The sequence below is a fragment of the Eleutherodactylus coqui genome, chromosome 8 (assembly GCF_035609145.1).
Source record: "Eleutherodactylus coqui strain aEleCoq1 chromosome 8, aEleCoq1.hap1, whole genome shotgun sequence".
In the NCBI taxonomy this organism is placed as follows: Eukaryota; Metazoa; Chordata; class Amphibia; order Anura; family Eleutherodactylidae; genus Eleutherodactylus; species Eleutherodactylus coqui.
This window is the reverse complement of record NC_089844.1, coordinates 87,877,595-87,900,143: the sequence shown is the minus strand read 5'-3', so window position 1 is coordinate 87,900,143 and position 22,549 is coordinate 87,877,595. Positions and strand designations below refer to the sequence as shown.

At 45.7% G+C, this 22,549-nt stretch overlaps 1 protein-coding gene across 5 annotated transcripts in view; it reads left to right on the top strand.

The window, feature by feature from the left end:
• The window catches only part of PKP4 (plakophilin 4), a 271,047-nt gene that overhangs the window by 109,864 nt on the left and 138,634 nt on the right, over positions 1–22,549 (top strand). For all 5 annotated transcript variants that reach the window (XM_066575995.1, XM_066575997.1, XM_066575996.1 and 2 more), the window contains exon 3: positions 8,343–8,455. In XM_066575995.1, the coding sequence (XP_066432092.1) occupies positions 8,343–8,455 (113 nt within the window). The remainder of the gene's footprint in view (positions 1–8,342; positions 8,456–22,549) is intronic.

Genomic DNA, 22,549 nt, shown 5'->3' with positions numbered 1-22,549 from the left:
GCTGGACCGCTTTGTTCTTCATCCCCCGCCTGTCTTCAGGGAGCAGGGTATGGCTGAAACAATAGTATCAGCTGTATCCCGCTGTGAATTCCTGATAACTGATCACTGATGTTTCAGCATGCTAAAAGATCAGCGATGGCTTAACGAAAACTGCATGATGTCAGTGCAGTTAGACACAACGATTATCGCTCAAAAGATGGCTTCTGAGCGATAATCGTTGTCTAAAGGGGCAATAAAAAATTCTACAGGCTTTTTCTTGCACCACACTTAAGCCAGTTTGCCTGAACTTTGGAAGATGGTTTTGATGTCATTCGATTTGTTAGAGCCTCACCACCGCCACAAAATACTAAAATCTGATTTGGAGAAATGGAGTGACCCATCAGGCCACCTCAAAGATTTAATGTTAAGTATAGAGGCTAGCGTGACTAGGCTAAGGGAACTTAGCTGAAAATCGCAGTCATGTGACCGGCTGCGCAGTGAGCGAGAGGATATCGGGTGTCTGCTGGGTGACTTGACCTTGATGTTGAACTTGAGTGTGTTGTCGGGGAATGTCCTTTAGGCCCCGGGAGCAGCAGAGCAACCAATGGCCGTGCAGGAGAGGAAAGCGGTGCAGAACTTTCTCCCAGAAATCCGCAGCGGTCTAGGATTGCAATGTTGTTAGTACCGCTATAGTTGATTAAAGATTAATTGTAAAACCGCAGAATAGTTTTTAGCGGCTAAAGATGCTAATAAATCGCTGGATTGTTTGAATTTGAATGATTCTTCTGCGTCAACATGGCCAAGGAACGGTAATTCGTTCACTCATCACTTATTTCTTACAGGTGTAAAAATCCTCATTGGCTCATTCCCTAATTGTTCGGTTTAATCACCATGTCTGATTTAATGGTGGCCTCTCTTCCGATGACAGATGCTGGGAATTCAAAAAGATTGGGCAGTTAAAATTCAAAAGCTTTTTTTTTTTTGGAGATAAGCTGCTACCAGAGATTTCAAATAACAGCTGTCTAATGTCCCCTATAGACTGGACGACCGTCGTCTAAACAACTGGAGAAGTGCTGACTTCACTGCTAGGTTGTTGGCGCTGGTGCAGAGCATTTAGACAGACAGATTCTCACTAACTTCTTGTTCTGCGCTTCACATTCTATGGGGATCGTTTTACACTCAGCGAAAAGTCAGCAATTCAAAAATAATTTTCATGCTGGTTGAAAGTGAGCGACCAGCGAACTGCCAGTAAATAGTGCGCGATGGCTGTGCATTTGGTTGGTTTGAAAATAATTGTCCCATGTAAATGGCCCTTAACCTCTCTACAGTAAGCACCCCCTAGCATACATATGTGTATCCAGGCATCAGGAAAGTTAGCTGAAACACATTCAGGATAACTTGTAATTTATTGATGTTAATTTCCGCTTGTTCTGGGCTCAGGAGTCCAATGGGCGGGACAGTTGTTGACTATTATTTCTGTATGCTGCTCATACCGTGATGGGCTGTTGGTCACTACAAGGACCACCCACTGGACTCCTAAGCCCAGAATGAACAGAGACTTGCATCAATAAATCATGTTATAATGTATCTTCAATAGAGATGAGTGAGCGTACTTTCTAAGGCAAATTACTCGAGCGAGTTGCCATTTTCGAGTACAAAAGATTCGGGGGGGGGGGGGGAGCGGGGAGGAACGGAGGGGGAGAGCTCTGATTCCCTTTCAGCTTGTGTTTTTGTGGACCGTGACCTATTACAGTATCCCCACTGTTATCCATGGTGCCTCCCTCACATTTTCCCCTTTTCCTGCCCTCTTTGAACTATACTTTTTAGATGATGATGATATGTTGGATCCAGTATTTTATCTACCTATCACAAATACCGTTATATGGAGGCAGGAGGATATAAGGCTACAGTTGGGCTCTTCCTGCAGGGTTTTTCCGTTCGTGCCATAAGATATTCCTCCGCCGTTGCTTTAATAAATGTATTTTTTCTTTGTCAGATAGGATTTTACTGTTTATTATAATGGGATTTTAACTGATCACTTAGGGAAAAAATGACAGTCCTGTGATCTGCGAATTTGCATTAAGCTAATCAGGTGAATGTGGTCGGCATTATAATCTCCGCCGGTCGTCATATGACTTTTCAAGGTCGTATAGAATAAGTATGATAAACCTCTCCTTTTAATTGGTAATTCAATTCTCAATGCTGATTACATCTTCAGAAAAAGTTGGATAGGAAAATGACTTGTGCCTGGTAAAGCCCGGTGAATGGCCTTGCAGATCTGGCCACGCTGCCCTCTACTTGGGTGTATGCGGTGGCCAGGACTGCTGGTAACAGTCCAACCGCTGTCTCTACTCTGTTTCTGTAACTACCATTGATTTCAGTGGGAGTTGTGGAAACGGTGTAGTGAAGTCCGCTGCTTTTACAAAAAAAATAGTAAAAAAAAAAGTAAAATGCACGTGAAAAAAAAAAACTGCGGCTGTGAGTCACCCAAAAGAAATCTATGGGCTATAGCATGTGTCGTGCATAACGTGGAATGACAGTACGTCCGTGTGAGAGTGGCCTTAGTCTCAGAAAACCCCTTCATCAGTGTATCCATTCAGTGACACAAAGCAGAGATCTTGTGTTTTAACACAATGGGGCTTATTTACTAGTAATGCCTAAAAGTTAAAACCGTCTTAAAATGTACCAGATTTATCATAGTAGCTCTGCTGAATGATAAATCGCTCGAATCTTAAGGCCGGGCTTACACAGGCGGCCAGATGTAGCATGCGGGAAACCCTCAGCGGATTCCAGGTGGGAGCTCGGCCGGCGACACTGCGTACTTTATTTTCTCTGTATTGCGGATGACTGCGGCAGTCACGGACGGTCTGATTTCGTAAATGCAATGGGCCCTACGTGAGCCCAGCCTTAGAATGCTTAGTCTAAATTTAGACCAATTTTTAATTGGCTTAGTTTGCGCCAAAATTTGCGTCCAAATCTTGTTGCAACTCATTGCACTTTTTGGTGCAATTTCAGCAACAACCCCTTTTTTACAAAGGAACACCCTTTTGTTGAGCACAGCTAAAAGTGTCCGAAAGTGTCTAAACACATATTAAATGTGGCGCAAAGCTTGTTTGATGACTTTCGGGTGCGGTTTGCACCAGAAAATTGTTGAAAATTGTAGATGTCAACTAAAAATTCGTAGTACAGTAAACATCAAAGGTCGCCATAAGCAATGATCCTTTATGTATTCACGTTTTAGATTTGTGTTACCGCAGATGGAAAAAAGAAATCTCATTAGAGTAGATGATATCTACAGGTCATTCCGGTTATGGCAGAATAAAGACATGATCTTATCTCCTCCCGTGTGATCCGGTAGGAGAGTCCTTATCACACATCAATATTCAATACAAGCCTTAACTTACCAAGTGCAGCTGACATTGTGTCATCTCATGAATACCTCTTGGAAATAATGAAGTCGCCGCTTCCCCCTGTGGTACAGAATAGTGCGGTTACAAATATTCATAATGACAGGGGTTGAAAATTCAATCTGCATTTGTCTAGCCCTTTGCTGATGATAGAAATAGCTCACTTCTACCCAGAGATCATCTATTTGATATAAATCTCCTATTTAGCTTCTAGGAGCTGTCACTCCTGTTACTAGAATGGCATGAGATAAATGGCAAGTAAGAAATGCCAAGTGTATGCGCCAACGTATCACCTGTAATACACGCCAACATTGAAATATGTGGTGGAAATTGGCGCTTTACAGGCTGAACAAAGGCACAGAATTAATGACGCTACCCATTCACTAATCTAAGAAAGTCTACTTCATCAGTCTCCTGGGAACCAAGGACTATGGCGAGGCATGGAACACCATAGAGGTCATTTAAAACTAGTGCCAATCAATGAGACATTAGAGAGAGAGTTGAATGCTGGCATTTGGAAGGTGAGGATGAAGTAAGGGACATATGGATGGGACTGAGACTGCTGAATGGATCAGACTACACAGGGATTATTTGTAGTCTGTTACCATGGAGACAGAAGTTTCTGTAGTCTCTGTATATGCAAATATAGGAGAGTTTTAGTTAACTATTTGCACAGTTGCTTCTTAGGATCGAATTTTTTTTTTTTTTTAAAGCATCTGCTACGACTGTGAATGGCTATGAAATGTTCACGCACTTTTAGACAACTTTTCAGAATAAGCCACTGTGTTCATAAGTAATAGCCCTATCTCTGGCCACTATATGATTTCTAGCCTACATTTATCAACTGTTGTCGCCTATGCAGGTTCTTTCTCTAATTTTCAGTCTTCCCTGAGCTGGTGGGTGTATAAACCAGCTGCTATGTCTACATACACTAAACATCCAGAAAATGTCAGGTTGTGTTACCCAACCCTGCATAGCACACAGGGAAATAACAGCAGCATAAAGGACAATCTACAGCAGTACTGCACAGTGTAGATCCGCTTCTAGTAGCTATAAGGATCCATTCACATGTTGGGGAAATTCCACATCAAAATCTGCACAAAGTCCTTTAGCAAAGACCACATTAAAGTCCAGACATTGGTGCTGATTTTGTTGCGGAATTTGCAACGGATTTATAGCCAACTTCATCCCCTCAAATGAAAGGGTGAAATCAACGGTAAAAACTGCATCAATCTGCGTCAAATGGTGGAATTTCACGTGGCTTTTGGTGCAAATTTACACCTAATATCTGCAAATGCTACGGATTTGCACCAAAACACAACGCGTGAACACATCATAACACAGTACATCACTGTTAGCTGCAGTCACATGCCTTTTGTATGTTCTCTAACTGCAGCTTCCTCCCCTTCTCCTTCCCGTAGTCTTCTATGGGCAGCATGAATTTTCTTCCTGTTTATATGTTACTAGAGACACTTGACTGGACAACAGGTGGTGGACAGCAGAATAAAAGGAAGGGAGACTCCTAGTGGCCAGCACTTCAGGGTGCTTGTTCACATCAGAGTCAGAGGTTCCGTTCAGAATCTCCATTGCTGATTTCATCTAGAAAACAGGACAGAATAGTGTTGCGGGCAGCACTATGCCATCCTGTAAAATGCTGGACTGCTCGCTGGAAATCAAACTGACCCCAAATATAGTCCTAAGAGGGAGCCGTTCGCCATGGGGGGGGGGGCTGGTTTCCTGTTGTCCAAAGGGAACAAAAAATGTAATCCCCTAACGCTGATGTGAACGAGCCCGAACACACATTATGGCAAAGTGTGGTGACTGAGTCTGTTGCAAGATGTCACTCCTTTTTGTTTTTCGTCTGAGATTTTTTGCTCTCACTTAAAAAAAAAAAAGACCCCCAAACTTTCAGTTGCTCTGTACCTATACCAAGTAACAGATTGCAATTTGTTACTATGCCGCAACTAAGGGGCATCTGAGGTTTGCAGTCCAATGTGAAATGTGACATTCAAATGCAATCTTACTTGCAAGTCAATGTAGTTTGCACTGCAGTTAGGACAAAACACAAGTTGTGCAACTTCATTTCCCCTTTTGTCGTGTGAAAATCATATGAAATACTCATGTGATTTGTCAAAAGAAATGTCCTTATAAGAGGCGAAAATAGTCCCCCTCTTCATGGCACCACGGTGTCTCCAGAGTAACATCACCTGCCCTAATGCATGTGATCCCCGTGCAACCAGAGTCGTCATACAGAACCGCACGTCGCTCTCCAAGTACAACCTATTGATGAGTGTATATATGAGAGCGTTGGCCAGCCATCACTCGCCTTACAGGAGCTCCGACGCTGAGGAAGCAGTACTTCAGTACTTAGGGTTTTTAAAAATATATTTTTCCATGATTGGCTTCTTATTTAATTTTTTTCCCTCTCGATCACCAAGTTTGTTCTTAACACTCTTGTTCCCCTCTTTAATGACCTCGCTTTTTTTATACCTTGCGTTGTTCTCTCCCGCCCTCCATCACCCCCTTCGGAGGGTGAAGATGATTTGGACAAAGTGTTGCATTCTGCATTGTATGGCTGTTCTGCATCTTGCGGTAAGGTGTCTGGATTTCTGCTATCTCCTCCAACCACCGGGTTGCACATGAATGAATCGATGACAGTAGTGGGAGGAGATCTGTACAAGTTTGGCTGATCTATGCAAATGTTCATTTGTATGGGGGAAGGGGGTGTACAACAGGGAAAAATAATTTTCCTTTTTTTTTTATTCTTCGCGCTCGTCCACAGAGGTCATAATAAACGATATGATTAGGCTAATTTAGAATAAATGTGTATTGTCTGCACAGCCCTATGGAGCCGTGTATAGAAAATGGATAACATTGCCTGAGAATGTAATAGATTTTTTTTTTCTTCCCTAGACCTTGCATTAAGATTAGATGGCTTTACTTTAGCCCTCGCCATAAGGACATTGTTTGTCTTTATAATTGGATTCTTATTTTAATAGGGTTCTATTAAATCTGATGTCCAGGCTTCTGTAAATAAAGCTTTATCATTGTATAAGAAGAGATGGAACTTTTTGCTTTGCGCTTCCCTTCCTTAAAGGAGTTCTCTGGGGCCTTTACAATTCTGCAGCAATCGGCTGATTCCTAGGCCTGCTGTCAGGGTGGACAGTGCTGGATGCAGATAATGCTGTCCGTATTGCAGTAGCCCGGTTTGGCATTGCAGGCACAGCTCCCACTTAAATTAACGGGAGATGTGCCTGTAGTACCATATCAGGTTGCCGCAATCTGCTAACCCCACTGTCCACACCAACAACAGGCCTGAGAATTAGCTGATTGTCTGGGCTCCCGAGTGGCTGACCCTGCTAATCAGCTACTGATGATCTATCCTGTTCATTAATAGTAAACATCCCACAGAACCCCTTTTAACATTTTTTATATTTTGTTTGCTGTGTATGAATGAAAAAATACTCCTACCAACATTCAGTTTCTGAAAACCGGTCCTGATCATATATTGCGTACAGGCTGAGGGTTCACTTTACTTTTGACAACTACCTACCTACAGTCTTCCTAACTTGCATTCACATTGATAGAAGTGTGGTTGTAGAAGCAGACTACACAAGATTTGTTTTGTAGTCTGTTACCATGGAGACACACAGGTCTGCTTAGGAGCTATAGTCACAAACAGGAACCCTTTTTTTTTTTTTTTAAATTCAGACCTATTTGCAAAGTTGCTATGACTACGGTCTCACATTTCATAGACCACCTACCGTGTTTCCCTGAAAATAAGACTATCTTATATTAATTTCTTGCCCCAAAAGAGGCATTAGAGCTTATTTTTGTGGATGTCTTATTTTACTTAACCAGCAGGCTTAGTCTAGGTCCTTCCTGCTGCTCTCCAGAGCCCCAGCACAATTTCCACAGTCCTCGGGCCGCCCACACAGGATCACTTACTGATTACGGGATTCATAAATCCCACCGCCACGAAGTGATGGCTGTGATTGGTTCTTTGAGCGCTGCATTGATTGGCTGAGCCACGGCGCTCAAAGAACCAATCACAGCCATCACGTCGTGGAGACGGGATTTATGAATTGGCTGACGTGATAGCTGTGATAGGTTCTTTGAGTGCCGCAGCTCAGCCAATCACTGTAGCACTTGAAGACCCAATTGCAGCCATCGCGTAGTGGAGGAGAGATTTATGAATTGGCTGAGCCAATTAAATTCCGTAGGCAGGAAGTGATCCGGTGTGGGTGGCTGAGTACTGTGAGAACCACGCAGGTGCTCTAGAGAGACGCAGGAAGGACCTGGACAGAGCCTGCTGGGTAATGTATTCCTAATTTGTATTTATTGTTTTGGGGTATAGGTCTTCTTTTCTGGGGAACACTGTAGAGGGGGTCAAAGACAAAGAGATTTTGCAGGTAATACTGAAGTTTTTACCAGCAAAATCTTCCTCCCATTCAAAACTTTTATCTGCAATATGCTTTTTTTCCCCCTTCCCCTCAAGCAGAACCTTATTTACCGCTCCCATCCTTCCGCCTGTATTTACACGGTTTATACCGACATCCACGTTTTTTATGTTGCAGATGGAATTATTCATTTCTTTAGCTCAGTATCTCCTTCTGTCCCCAAATTACACCGCACAGTTTTATGAATTTTTTGTCCACAGATTAACCGGTCGCTTCTCACATTAAAAAGGAAGAACTGGCGAACTCCCCAGCGCTTGCGAATTGCAGATAAAGGTCAATAATAATCCGTGAAACGTTGCGTCTGCAGCGATCTGCCACAACGGTCTCCCTTATAAAACTGATAATAAATGTGTTTTGTGAGCAGTTTTGCAGGCAGATGGGATGTAGCCCCTCGCTAACGGCAAAGCAGATTATTTCTCCCCCTCGGTCGTCTGTGCATGAATCAGTGTATTTGCAGATCACCTGAGGCTTCTTTCTCATTTTCTTGAAATTCCAGGAGCTGCAATTTGAACGGCTCACCAGAGAGCTCGAGGTGGAAAGACAAATTGTTGCCAATCAGCTAGAAAGATGCAGACTGGGAGCCGAGTCGCCAAGCATCGCCAGCGTAAGGTACAGATTTTAATGACTCTGTTTTGCTTCCATACTGTGAAATGGCCATTTCCGTGAACCAGCCACTGTGCGTAATTTATTTCAGCGTTTTCTTGCTGCTCTACTTGCTCATTGGGAGCATTTATCAGCTAATGTAGGAGCTTTCTCAAAATATATATGTACAAGTTCTCATCAGCCGAGTTTAATTGTGCTTCATTTACTTGCATTTTTCAATAGGATCTAAGTAGCATCTAGTAGTATCTACTTTGGCGTTGACAGAGCAACTCTCAGCAAGGTCTGATGGGTAAAGCAGAGAGTCCATCTACTTTGTGTTTGCGTAAGGGTATGTGCACACATGGCACATTTGCCCTTTTTAAAAGTATTAAAAAAAATCCGTGCCAACCTCTAGGAGGTAGCTAGGACCTCGACCATATTGGTTGTCCCACTAGCTTCCCACAAGTGGATACTAGAGAGAACTGTATAAATGGATTTTCAAAGACTATGAGTTGTCTCTTCTGGTTAAAGGGTTGTCTGGGATTTTTATTATGGATGACCTATCCTCAGGATTGATAATTGATTGTAGATTGGAGAGAATCTGCCACTCGGGATCCTTGCCGATCAGCTGATTGCCGGGCTCACTGTCGTTGCAGCAGCCCAGTTTGTACACCTCCAGTTGAAGCTGGGTCATCGGGATGGCCTATATATGTTTAACAGCTGCTTCCTTGCGAACCCCACAGATCAGATGGTTGTCCTGTATCCCTTTAGTAGAGGATAACTTTTAAAAAGTTTGTCTAATTGTAAACTAACAGCCTAATCTTAAAATATTCCACCAATAATTGATCGACAGGTGTCTGCCGCCCAGAACTTCCTCTGATCAGTTGGTGTCGGGCCAATGTGTTCATGGACTGAGCTGATTTCTGCATGAAGCAGACTGCTCCGTTCCTACTGCAGTAGCCTGCCCTGTTGGTCTATTCTTTTCAATGGGAACTTTGCCTGTAATACCAAGTCTGGCCACTGTAGAGAGAACAGAGCTATCTGCAGAAATCGGCTCAGTGCTCAAGTACACTGACCTGGGTAAAAGCTGATCAGCGCAGATTCCAAGCACCAGACCTTTGCTAATCTACTATTGGTGAGCTATTCTGTAGATGAGCCCTAGATAGTTTGCATCTAGACAATCCCTTTTATCTTGGGAAAACCCCCATTTTTCCCCAGTCGTCTCCACGACAGCACCAATTGAGATTGCCTCCTCCTGATAGGACAGGAACACACTGAGAGGTTAAAAGCTCCCTCCCTTCCCCACTTTCCTCAGTGTCTTCCTGTCCTGCCAGGAGGCAGGATCTCTGAGAGGGGCTGGTGGAGAACCCAGCCAGGATTACTTACAGGCGGATCGGAGGGCAGTAGGTCAGCCTGTCCTCCATTCCCAGCCAGACGACTCCCGGGACGCCACATGGGGTGGTAACCCCCGGGCCAGGTTCCTCCCGCGGTGGCCCATGGGGGGTACAAAGCGGGAGCCTCAGTCCCCCTCCTCCTCCTCCTTGTATAGTCACAGCGCGGCGCTCCAGGAAGCCCTTTGACGGCGGGGGGCGGGGCATCACGTCACGTGCCCAGCGTGGTGACGTCATCGCGCTCGCATCAGGAGCCGCACGGAGGGGGCGGGGCTTAGCGCAGGAGCGCGAAAATTCAAAATAAGGAACCTGAGAGAAGCCAGAAGGTGGACCAGCACTACAGGTCGCAGGGTGTCTGCAGCACCGGTACAGTAATGAGTGCTCCAGACCCAGAGATAGCTGAAACCTCAGCCTCAGCGGCCGTAAGTAGCCAGTGCGGCAAAAATACAAAATGCAAAATCCAATGTATTGTATATGGAAAAAGTGCATATTTACCCGCAAAAAATACTTTCCCCTTTTTTGTTTGTCAGGGGGATAAAAAAGACATCCCCCCCCCCCCCCAGAACAAAACCCCAAAAATGCGTGGAGTGCGGGACGAGACTGCCAGCTACGTACCAGAGGCCTCTATGCAAGGCATGCGTAGCTAGGCTAGTCAAAGGGGAATCGGGGGGATTCCTGGATGACGTTAGGAAGCTGGTGAAGGAGGAGGTTCGATCAGCCCTAACGTCACAGCTGGCGCCACCAGCGAAACGCCAGAAAAAGGCATATGTTCCCGACGAGCCTTCCGACTCCGAGAGTCCTATCGGAGCAAGAGGAACAAGCGGCCGAGGAGTCCTCAGACGATGAGGACTACAAAAGATACCTTTTCCATCAGGACGACTTAACAGAATTAAGTCAGTCAGGGCTACATTAAAAATGGAAGAGCCCAGAGAACCACGCACCCTGCAAGACGAGATATTCGGGGGACTAGGGGAGAGGCACAAGCATGCCTCCCCTGTCCACAAAAACATCATTAAAATTATCCAAAAGGAGTGGAAGAAACCAGACGGAGGTTCCTTCTCCGCTAGAGGGGTAAAAAGAAGGTACCCATTTGAGGAGGAAGTTTGCGCAAGCTGGGAAGAGATACCCAAGGTAGACGTCCCAGTGGCCAAAGTAGCTAGGAGGACGAGCCTGCCCTTTGAGGACGCCGCATAATTAAAAGATCCCATGGATCGCAAAGCCGAAGGCCTTCTAAAAAAATCATGGGAGGCAGCAGCAAGCATACTTAGGCCAGGGATCGCAGCCACCTGCGTGGCGCGCACTCTGGGGGTATGGCTCGAACAGCTGGAGCTACACTTAACCAATAAAACGCCAAGGGAACAGATCCTAAATTCCCTACCTGTTGCATGGCAACAAATTTACTAGCGGATGCCGCGGCCGAAACGGTTAAACTCTCTGCAAAAGCTACAGCCCGATCCAACTCAGCCAGAAGAGTACTATGGCTGTAATCATGGTCAGACAACTTGGCCTCAAAAAATAAACTATGCGCCCTCCCGTTCTACGGTCAGTTTTTGTTTGGACCAGACCTAGACAAAATCCTGGAGAAGGCAGCCGACAAAAAGAAGGGATTCCCGGAAGAAAAGCCGCAGAGAGGGAAGACCTTCTTCCGAACCCCAGGGCAACAGCCCGCGGCCTACCGAGGCAAGGGCAAGACAGGCCGCTGGAGTTACCCCAAGGGGGTCAGAGGGAGAAATATCCTCTTTAATCCCCACCAGGGGGAGCCCAAGCAGAGACCCTGACGCCAGCTCCGTAGGGGCAAGGCTGGGGAACTTTGTGGACTAATGGGCCGCAATTTGCGAAGGCCCATGGATCCCAAAGATCCTACAGCAGGGATACCGGATAGAACTGGTATCCCTTCCCAGAAGGAAATTCATTATCACAGGAGGCTCAGGGCAACAGTTACACTTACTAAGGCAGAGCGTTCGGGACCTGCAACATCTAAACGCAATATGCCCCGTACCGCACAACGAGGAAACTCAGGGCCATTATTCCAGGCTCTTCCTAGTAAGAAAACCCTGCGGGAAACACCGCATGATAGGGAATCTGAAGCCTTTGAACACCTGTGTCAAGTACAGAAAATTCAAAATGGAGTCCATCTCTTCAACGATAAAGTTAATTCCCAAAGGGGCCTACATGGCGTCCATCGATCTGAAGGACGCTTATTTCCACGTACCGATCCACGAGGGGTCCCAAAGATACCTAAGGTTCGCAGTGGATATGGGCAAAGGAATAGAGCACCACCAATTCAGATGCCTGCCTTTCGGGATCTCCTCAGCACCCAGAATTTTTACCAAAATTATGGCAGAGGTAGCTGCCTACCTGAGAAAAAAGTCGATCCTAATAATACCCTACCTGGACGATATTTTAATAATAGCAGAGTCCAGGAAACTACTAACAAAGCACCTAGAGATAGTGCTAGAACTCCTCCAGTCTCTAGGATGGATCATAAACTGGGAGAAATACAGCTAAGACCCCGACAGGAAGATGTTTTTAGGCATAACGCTCAACTCAGAATTACAATGCTCCTGCCTGCCCGAGGAAAAAATACAAAAAATCCAAGGGCTGGTCAGATCCTTCCTACAGAAACGATCATGCACAATTCGGGAAGCCATGTCTCTCCTGGGAAGCCTAACGTCATGCATTCCCAGAGTAGCATGGGCCCAGGCTCACACCAGAGCTCTATAGGCCTCCGTCCTATCCACATGGGACAAAAAGCCGTCCTCGCTAGGGACAAAAATGTATATCCCAAACACAGTGAAAACATCCCTGCGTTGGTGGACATCCCCGGCGAACCTGCAGGAAGGGGTTCATTGGCTACAAAACACAGCCACGCACATCACAACGGACGCAAGCACCTGGGGATGGGGAGCGCATGTGGGGAACCAGTTCTTTCAGGGCCCGTGGTCCCAAAGGATAAAAGAACAATCCTCCAATGGAAACTCGCTACGGAACCAGCATATAAAGATCCTGTCGGACAATACCACCGCGGTCGCCCATATTCGGCACCAGGAGGGGACAAGGTCGCCTGCCCTGCAAAACATTTTGCAGAAAATCTTCCACTGGGCAGAGGGCCGGATCCTTTCGATCACGGCAATACACTTAAAAGGGACACTAAACCAAAAAGCGGACTTCCTCAGCAGGAGGCAGATAGACCCAGGAGAATGGTCTCTCTCCCTGGAGGCATTCCGAATCCTTACCAACCGGTAGGGGACCCCACAATTGGACCTATTTGCAACCAGGGAGAACGCCAAAGTAGGCAATTTCTTCTCCCACCGGCCAGGAGATCGTCCTACGGCAATAGACGCCCTAGGCCAGGACTGGGGAAAGGGGCTAGCGTACGCGTTTCCTCCGATACCGCTGATCCCCAGGGTCTTACAACATTTCAGAATCCAGGTATGCACGCTAATCCTGGTGACCCCCTTCTGGCCCAAGAGAAGTTGGTTCGGTCTTCTGACAACATTGAGCATCCAGGACCCAGTCACCTTTCCGACCTGGACAGATCTGCTATCACAGGGGCCACTGAACCACCCGGGCTTAGGCAGACTCCACTTAACAACATGGCTCTTGAGGAATCCTCACTAAGGGGGAAGGGATTCTCACAGAGTGGTAGAAACGTTAATGTCCAGCAGAAAAAAGACGACCCACCTTATCTACCAGAAGGTTTGGAGAAGGTTCTCCTCATGGAGACAGGGAAGGGATTCCGGGGATTCTATTCCGAGCATCCCTTTGATCTTAGAATTCTTGCAGGAGGGCCTACAGATGGGCCTCTATCCAAGTACCCTGAAGGTCCAGGTCGCAGCCCTTAGCGCCATATGCGACACAAAGTTTGCGGACAATAGATGGGTCAACAGGTTCCTGACAGCAGCAGCTAGATTACGACCTAGACCCATAAAACTTGTTCCAGACTGGAACCTTAATTGGGTTCTAAGGGCCAGGTCAGCGGAACCATTCGAGCCAATCGAAGCACTACCGATAAAAATGCTTACGATCAAGACCGTTTTTCTAGTAGCCATCACGTCTGCGAGGAGGGTTAGCGAGCTTCAGGCTTTGTCCATTCGCCACCCATTTCTAAATATCTCGGACTCCAAATTAGTATTTAAAACGGACCCTGCCTTCATGCCAAAGGTGGTATCACATTTTCATAGGTCCCAGGACGTAATAATTCCCTCATTTTTTAGCAAACCTAAAAACGAGGAAGAAAAAATCCTAAGCTGCCTGGACGTTAAAAGAGCAGTCCTAGGCTACATAGATGCGACAAGCCACTGGAGACGGGACGACAACCTGTTCATCCAGTTCAGTGGCCCAAATAAAGGGAACAAAGCGGCAAAAAACTCCATAGCCAGGTGGATCCGCCTGGCCATTATAGAATCCTATAAAGCCCTCGGGAAGGAAATCCCCTTAGCTCTTAAAGCCCATTCTACAAGGGCAGTAGCCTCCTCATCGGCCGAATATAGCTCAGCCTCGGTCGAGCAGATATGCAAGGCCGCAGTCTGGAAAAAACCCCACACATTCATTAAACATTATAGGGTAAAGGTGCAGCAGGACGAGGACATGGCCTTCGGCCGCAAAGTCCTCTCGGCAGCAATCCCACCCTAATAAACTTTAGTTGGTACGTCTCAATTGGTGCTGTCGTGGAGACGACTGGGGGGAAAAATGGATTATACCTACCTGATCAGGTTTCCAGGAGTCTCCACGACAGCACCCGTGCCTTCCCCCCCTAAATGGATAGAAAGAAACTATAGAATATAATATAAAAAATAAATATATAATATAATTTTATAATCAACAAAAAAAACCCCGGTTAAGGGAAGAAATTTAAGTTGAGCTCCTACCCCGGCAATTCGTTAGAATCCACTGAGGAAAGTGGGGAAGGGGGGAGCTTTTAACCTCTCAGTGTGTTCCTGTCCTATCAGGAGGAGGCAATCTCAATTGGTGCTGTCGTGGAGACTCCTGGAAACCTGGCGATCGGATCTAATATTTTGCCATAATTTTAGCGATAGTGCCGTGTTAATGCATCCTGATAAAGTAGGAATTAGTAATTGGGATCTAAAATGTATGTTGGTCAGCAATGAACTTTTGTCTAATGGGGCGTTTTTACCGATTTGGTAATGGGTTGTCGTTTTTCTCCAAGCATTGCAGAACTGTGGACAGAAATAGACAGAAGTATTTGAGTTGGTCTTTTGCTCATCTCTCCAATGCACATATTCCAATATCAAGTAGATGAAAGTAATTTGCTAGGCTGGAGTCTTGGATTATCCGTCTAATCTCCAGTGAATTCTTCCCCATAGCCTTGTTGGGTCATTCAGTCACATTCAAGCAGCTGAGTGTGGAGGAGACATCGCAGAGCACTTATCATGGCACTTTATCGAAATATATCTTATATGTACATAAATCTGAATAAATCACGCTCATTATTGCTAGAAATGAAAGGCGCATTGAAATGGTAATCCCCTCGCCTGTGGAAGCACAGCGTGTGGGAGTGGAGCAGACACTGGCGGTAAATCTGGGAATGGTACGGCCATCACATTGTGACCGGCCAATGCAGCCCTCTGAATATACCCTGTATTCTCCCATACAGCTTGTCAGAGCTCATCCGACTGCAGTACTTCATGGAGCCCCCAAGTATATTATTTACTGTCTTGACTGACTTGACCTTTGCTTAGAATCCCTTTAAGTGATCCAGTCAGATTTTTTGTTTGTTTTTTGTTAAGCCGCCACCATAGCAGTTTGGGGCAAATGTAAAATACTCCAGACATGTATAAAAACCAGTGGAATGTGCATTAACACAAAAACTTGTATGCAAATTGACCCACTTTGAGTCTCAGGTGGGCCACTGGAGCTGTGAGTCGTTTCGTCCTATAATTATGCACGCCCACTCCACTGATCGGCCATTTCCCTCTGCCGACTTTGTTGGCGCAAGCTGCGTCAAAATCTTGCGCTGTATTGCTTTCTGTCACAGATGGAAAGACTATGCACAATGAAGCTCTGAAGCAAACGGTGGCGCAATTCACGATAAAATTCCCGCTTGCGCTGTGTGGCCCTCTGTCCCAATGCGTACGGACATACGCACTATAGTGCACATATGTGTCTCCGCTGGGACAGAGGGCTGCACAGTTTAGGCGCGGGATTTCACCACAACTTGTACTGATGTCAGCTGTAGAGAAAGGCAGCCGACAACGGAGGGGGCATACGTAATTAGAGGGCAGCAGTCTGCATGACTCGGGGTCCAGTGGCCTGTCTCCGTGACTTGAGGCGGGTTAGTCTGCATACAGTTCACCATGAAATAAAAGCTCTTGCATTAACACACATTAACGGGTTTTTACACACTTACGTCCAGAGTGTGTATGATTGTACCACTAACCGCCATGGTGGTGGCTTAGATTGAAAATTCCAATGACAAAATCCCTTTTAGACCCAGTAAGTCCAGAATGTTGGCAAATATTAGTTGTAAGGTGGTGTTCCACAGCTCAGTAACTAAAGCATAAGAGATGCATCATGCTGGATTCCAAAAATTCCATCCTGCGCAATATATGGAGAATTCCTCAGCTCATGTGTTCTTCACGCCACACAGATAAATATATAAGGAGGACCTGTCGAACTTCCTGCTTGGCTTCATTTTCAACCACAAGATAGGTTATCAATAGTGGATCGCCAGGGATCCACCACTCAGGATGGCTGGAGATTAGCCCTTTGTCCGGCCTGCTGTCAGTGCAGTGGGTTTGGACATTGTATTCGGGATTAGAGCAGGAAGTCTCCGATATGACTTCCCACGCATATTGCATAGCTCTTGACCAATGATTATCCGTCCCATAAACTTACATGCTTGACTTGATCCTTTTCTCCCCAACCTCTTTAGACGGTGGAAGTTCAGGAGGCTCCCATACACATTGGCTAAGCCTGCCTGCTTTGGATGATTATCTATCTACGTCTATTGTGTTGAGCCACCCTAACTTGCCCATCCTTTATAGATGATGAGCTGACTTTGCTCATTCTCTCCCAGCCTATACAGCCAAGCTAACAACTGAATTGCAGAAAACCTGGAATCTTTATTTGTATAGTGCCAACTTATTTCGCAGCACTTAACCACATCACCAAATTCTATAAAAAGTTGATAATTAAAGCCAGATTTAAATAATGGGATTTTCTTCCGTTCATAAATGGATATATTTCCTTTTGAAGAGCCAGATTTACCCCATACAGTAACCATATCAAAAGATTCAGTGATTGTGTCCCCTTATGACCAGTACAGCTGGTGTCACACAGGTCGTATTCCCGGCGGAAATCTCGCAGTTTTGCCCCAGCGAAAAACTGTGAGATTTCCGACGGGACAGCGCAGCTTCAAACCCCGCGGCACGTAACCGCGGGTTTCAGAGCGGCCTGGCCATATGCTTTTCCGTTGCGGCCGGCACTCCCATAGAGAGGAGCGCGACCGCAAAGGGAGGAAGAAATAGGCATGCTGCGGCTGGGGAATGAGCGCCGACTTTGCCGCGACAGATTGGCTGTCCAGTGTGGACGAGATTTATGACAAATCTCGTCCACGTGGCTGGCTAATCCCAGGATTATCGACCGCAGGCGGATTTGCTGCAGCAAAATTCTGCATCAAATTTCAGCGGCAAATCCGCCCTGTGTGAACCCAGCCTACCAGTTACTAAACGCCTGGTGCAGGCAGGATCCCGTGTGACTCTTTATAAATAATATACAAAGTATTCGTGGTTTTCACTGGAAGTGCTGACAAAATACTGCTGAGCCCCAGGTTGCACAATACAAGCCTCACTGATGAGTTTGTTGAGGATGATGCACATTTCTTCCATGTTCACATAACCTTTGTATCTCATAATTGCATCATTTTACAAGTGTTAATACTAATTTGCATAGACATGGTGACTGAGCAATTACACAGTGTTCTACAGAATTAGGAATAAGAGCTTAATTCACACTGTCAATTTTAAAAGACTTGTACTAAAATTTCAAGGATAGGGGATAACCTGCTGATCGGTGGGGGTCTCACTCTCTCAGCTCTCCTCCTGTCACTGTGGGGGTCACCCCCCTCCCCTGCAGTGATGTCACTTGAGATGGAGAACTGGCTGCATAAGCACAGTTAGCGGTCCATTCATCTCAATGTGGCAGGTGCTGCTCAGATATCTCAGCAGTTCCATTAAAAGTGAATGGGGTGCAGTTGTGCTTGAGACCATTCAGTGGTCTCCTCATGGGGGAGGGGAGATGGGGAACACGGGATACCAGATCTTGAGATCGGCAGAGATCTTGACAGTGAACACCCCACACCCCCACCGCCAATCAGCAAGTTATACTCTATCCTGTGGATAGGGGATAACTTAATGATGTCAGTCATGTGATATGTCACCTGTGTGGGAGGAGTCCAGGATCACATGATGGTGATGTCATCACAGATCCTAAACCAGCGCAGGCCCCCGAAATTCATAATAATTTTGGTGCAACCACTTTAACAGCGGATCTGGAAACTGCCTACTAGTAACCTTATTAAGTTTTTTACTTTCCCTCAAGGCCGCATCCACACGGGCGATTCGATAGCAGCGTGAGAAAATGGCAGCGATATCGCATCTGTGGTCTGTGCGTTTCGCTGCATTTTCTTGTGGTGATACAACAGGGTTTTTTCTGGTGGCACTACAAAGTCGTGCAAGGATTTTGGGGCAGGCTTAAAATATAGGCCCTACCCTGAAAAATAAGCCCTACGTGTGTTTAAAAAAAAAAAAAAAAAAAAATATATATATATATATATATATATATTATATATATTATATATATATATAAAAAATTATACATCGCCTCTCTGGCGCTGACAGGCTCTGGTGCATATCTTCTCTTCAGCCCCGGTCTTCTGTCTTCTGCCAGCTCTTCCTGGATTGGAGGTTGAAATCCCCGCCTCCAGGAAGCACTGGCTGTGATTGGCTGAGCCATGGTGCTTGTCAACCAATTAGAGCCGATGCTCAATAAACCAATCACAGCCATTCATTGACTCAAAGATAGGGACATGTTGCAATTTTATTATTTTTTTTCCCTCCGCATTGTGGTATGATGCCTTGCAGGAAAAGATGTGTATGACCCCATTTAAAAGAATGGTGTTCATATTCGTGAGAGATTTGCGTGTTTCGCCATTTACCTTTTGGACGATTATCACTCAAAATTCGATCAAACAAACAAAAATTTGCAATAATCGTCCTGTGTAAAAGCAAAAAAAAAAAGTTTATTCACTTTTCGTTAGCGCTGACTTTCAGTCGGCTTAAAAATCATCACTGGTTCGCAGAATTCTTGCTGACTCTAAACGCTCCTTAGCGGTGACATTAACGCTCGTGCAGTCATTTAGACCAGTGTTTCTCAACTCCAGTCCCCAGGGAACCCGAACAGGTCATGTTTTGCACAGGTGATGTAATTGTCAGTCCCTCAGACATTGCCACAGGGGTTCTTACCATAGGATATTCTGAAAACATGACCTGTTGGGGGTCCCTAAGGATTGGAGTTGAGAAACACTGATTTAAACGACTCTTGTCCCGTCTAAATGGGACAGTGGGGGTGGGTGGAGGGGTTTAAAAAGATGACTGCGGAAGGCAATGGCAAACCACTCCACAAAAACAGTCCGCCTAGAAATTGTCATAGGACATGACCTTACTCAAGGAGTCCGTTATGACTCGTGCTTGCACCAGGGGACCTTCGTTAATATTGGATTGAAACGGAACACATAGCTGCATTAAACGGCAATCCTCTAAACCCATAGACACGCACGATCAGTGTGATAATCACCCCCGGCTCATGGACGGTATAGTGTATTGATGAATCTCCGTTGGAGGAGCAGGAAAGGGGAATCTCAGCGGCTGGACTGTTCCGTCTCTGGACAGATCCGAACAGCGCCGGATGGACCCCATTGCGTATTATGGGTCATGTCCACTTTCCACTCAGCTGCGGGTGTGAAACCGACCTAAACTTACGGATTGTCCATAAAGTCCTCGCACTTGCAATTTTGTTGGGCCTAAAATCTAATTATCTTGTCTGTTTTCAGCCTTCGATTGTTGAAGAATTTTTTTTGGTTTTTCCACTTCCCCTTTAAATCCCTCACTGGCTTTATGAGGAAGTTAACAGATCATTTATTGTGTGGGTTTGCAGGTTACATAAAGTTCATGATGTAAGTGCGTCAGCTGACTGCGACCGCTGCGCGTGGCCCGGGGCCAGTACTTCTCACTGGTCGTCTTATAATATATCTGTGGCTTGTTTATGTCTTTTATTTTCCTTATTGCTCTTCTGATGCTCTTCTGTTAGACTCTTTATGCTGCTTATGGGTTTACTAGTTGTTGACGATCTTGAACTATTAAACCCTGTACCAGGCGCCTAACCGCACGCCAACTCTTATGTGCGTTCGCGGACTCATCAATCACCGGTCACCGCTCTCCGTCTGCAGGACCGTAGTATTTTTATTATTATTGTACTGCAATTTACTGAATCACAAAGCATGATGAAGCCTTTTTTAATTACTTTAGCTCATTGCCATTCTGGGCGCACACATTCCTGCCACAAGTCAATTTCCATCCAGGATGTCGAATATCCAAGCAGGAATGTTGCCCATCAGCTGGAATTAAAAATGCATGTCTTAATCTGCGGAAGGGCAGCCTCACGCTTAAGGTGTTTGCTACAGCCATGTCCTCTTGTTAGGGGGATTGGAGTTTACTGAAGCATTCTATTAATACTATGTCAGCAGAGAAATAACGATTTTCAGGTCTACTCTCTCTACAGAAAAGTCCATCTTAAAGGGGAAGTGTTTGTTCAAAGAATTCTAGTATCTTTAGGTCCTGCTCACATCCCGTTGGAGAACAACTCTTAAAGGGGTTGTCCAGCTGTAAACTCCTATTGGTTGTCTATCCTAAGGATAAGCCATTAATGGAGTGGAGGTCTGCCCCCCCCCCCCCCCCCCCCGATCACCAGATTGCTGGGCTGGTGCACTCGCACACAGAGTAGACATATCCATTCTTGCTGCAGTGGCCACGTTGGAAGTGAATTGGATCTTGACCTGTAATACTAAGCCTGGCCATTGAAATGGGAATGGAGCTGTCTACTTCCTGCACCCATCAACTGAACAAGTGCAACAGCTGTTTGTTGGGAATCCCATGCAGCAAATCTCCATCCTATCTACTGTTAATGGCTCTGGGCAGGCTCACATGAGCGTAGCATAATCGCTTATCACGCGCGCATAATACTTGGTGAATGGATCCACTGAAAGTGCATTGATTTTCATTGATCCATTCACGTATATACACTGCATATAATGCGCACATAAAGGAAACCGCAGCATATTCCGTTTTACTGCGTATTACGCGTGATAGAGCTCTCTTGCTCTCTATGGGCACGTAATAAATGCTGTACATACGCACTTTGTGTTGTGCAGCATTTATATGCACAGTTGCTAAAAAAAAAACCCAGGAAGACTGTACATGACAGCGTGCGCGAGACACTGTTATGTACAGTCCAAAGTCACTGCCATACGCAGCGAAACGCCAGCTTACACATCGATAAAGTGCAGCGTTATACGCATACACTCGTGTGAACCTGCCCTTATTCTGATACAAAGTTTCCATTGATACTTGGCCTGCAATACCAAGCCTGGCCACTGCAGTAGGGACAGAGCTGTCTGCTTCCTGCAGTAATCAGTTCAGTACAGAAGTGCACTAGTCCAGCAAACAGCTGATCAGAATGGACCTCGGTGGTGGACCGCTGCTGATCTACTTGTTGTTGGCCTATCCGAAATACACAGACATCACAAATGATTGTGAACAAATGTTTATTAGAATGTACCATTTATTTGATTGTTGTCTTGGGTAAACAGGACAGCGAGCAGCTTACGATTGAGCAAAGGCTTGTCAGCTGATCTTTTGTGCAGCCATTAAAATCCTTAATTTTTACGGCACCTCTTCCCATGTAAATGAGGGGTGTGCTGCCACCAGCAACGGAAGCGAATGGGAGATGAACGAGTGTACGTATGATTGTTTGCCCTCGATAGTCTGAATCTGCCTGTGATTATCGTGGTCGACGCTTCTCAAAAGCCCCCATCAGTGGGTATAAAAGGGCCCTTAGGCCAGTGTCACACAGGCATTGGTAAAACATATCCCACTCTATGGTTATACCGTTAGATAGCTCGCCGCCTTCCATCAGAGGTTTACCGAATGTCTGGAGGTTTGTCCGGTGTGTTCGTCATATAGAGGAGCATTACATGATGTGAATGGGGCTTCAAAGTGACAGGAGACGATAATGCAGTTTTGGAGATCCATGGAGGTCTTGATTTGGCGATTTCGTTCACCCCGGCTGGATGATGACATGGCCCAGGAACCTGTAGGAAGTAACTGTACGCAGGCAATCTGACAGCTTATCTCTATACCCTTGTAGAGTAGGAACACTTGTAAGTTCAGAGGAAGACTTTGGGAATAACTGATACAGTACATGACCCAAGGGACACCCAGATTACAAGTCCTGCACTTCCCATTCCGGCACTGCACTAGATATCACACAGTGCTTGGTGGCTTCATTTAAGGGAAGGTCTGTGCATGGAATAAAATAGTTGCAGAGCAATCCTATCTGAAGGGGGTGTTCCATTTTCATGCAAATTAAACGTATTGCAAATACCCTTTTGTTTCATTTGTGCCCTCAGAAACTGACCTATTGTTTAAATGAG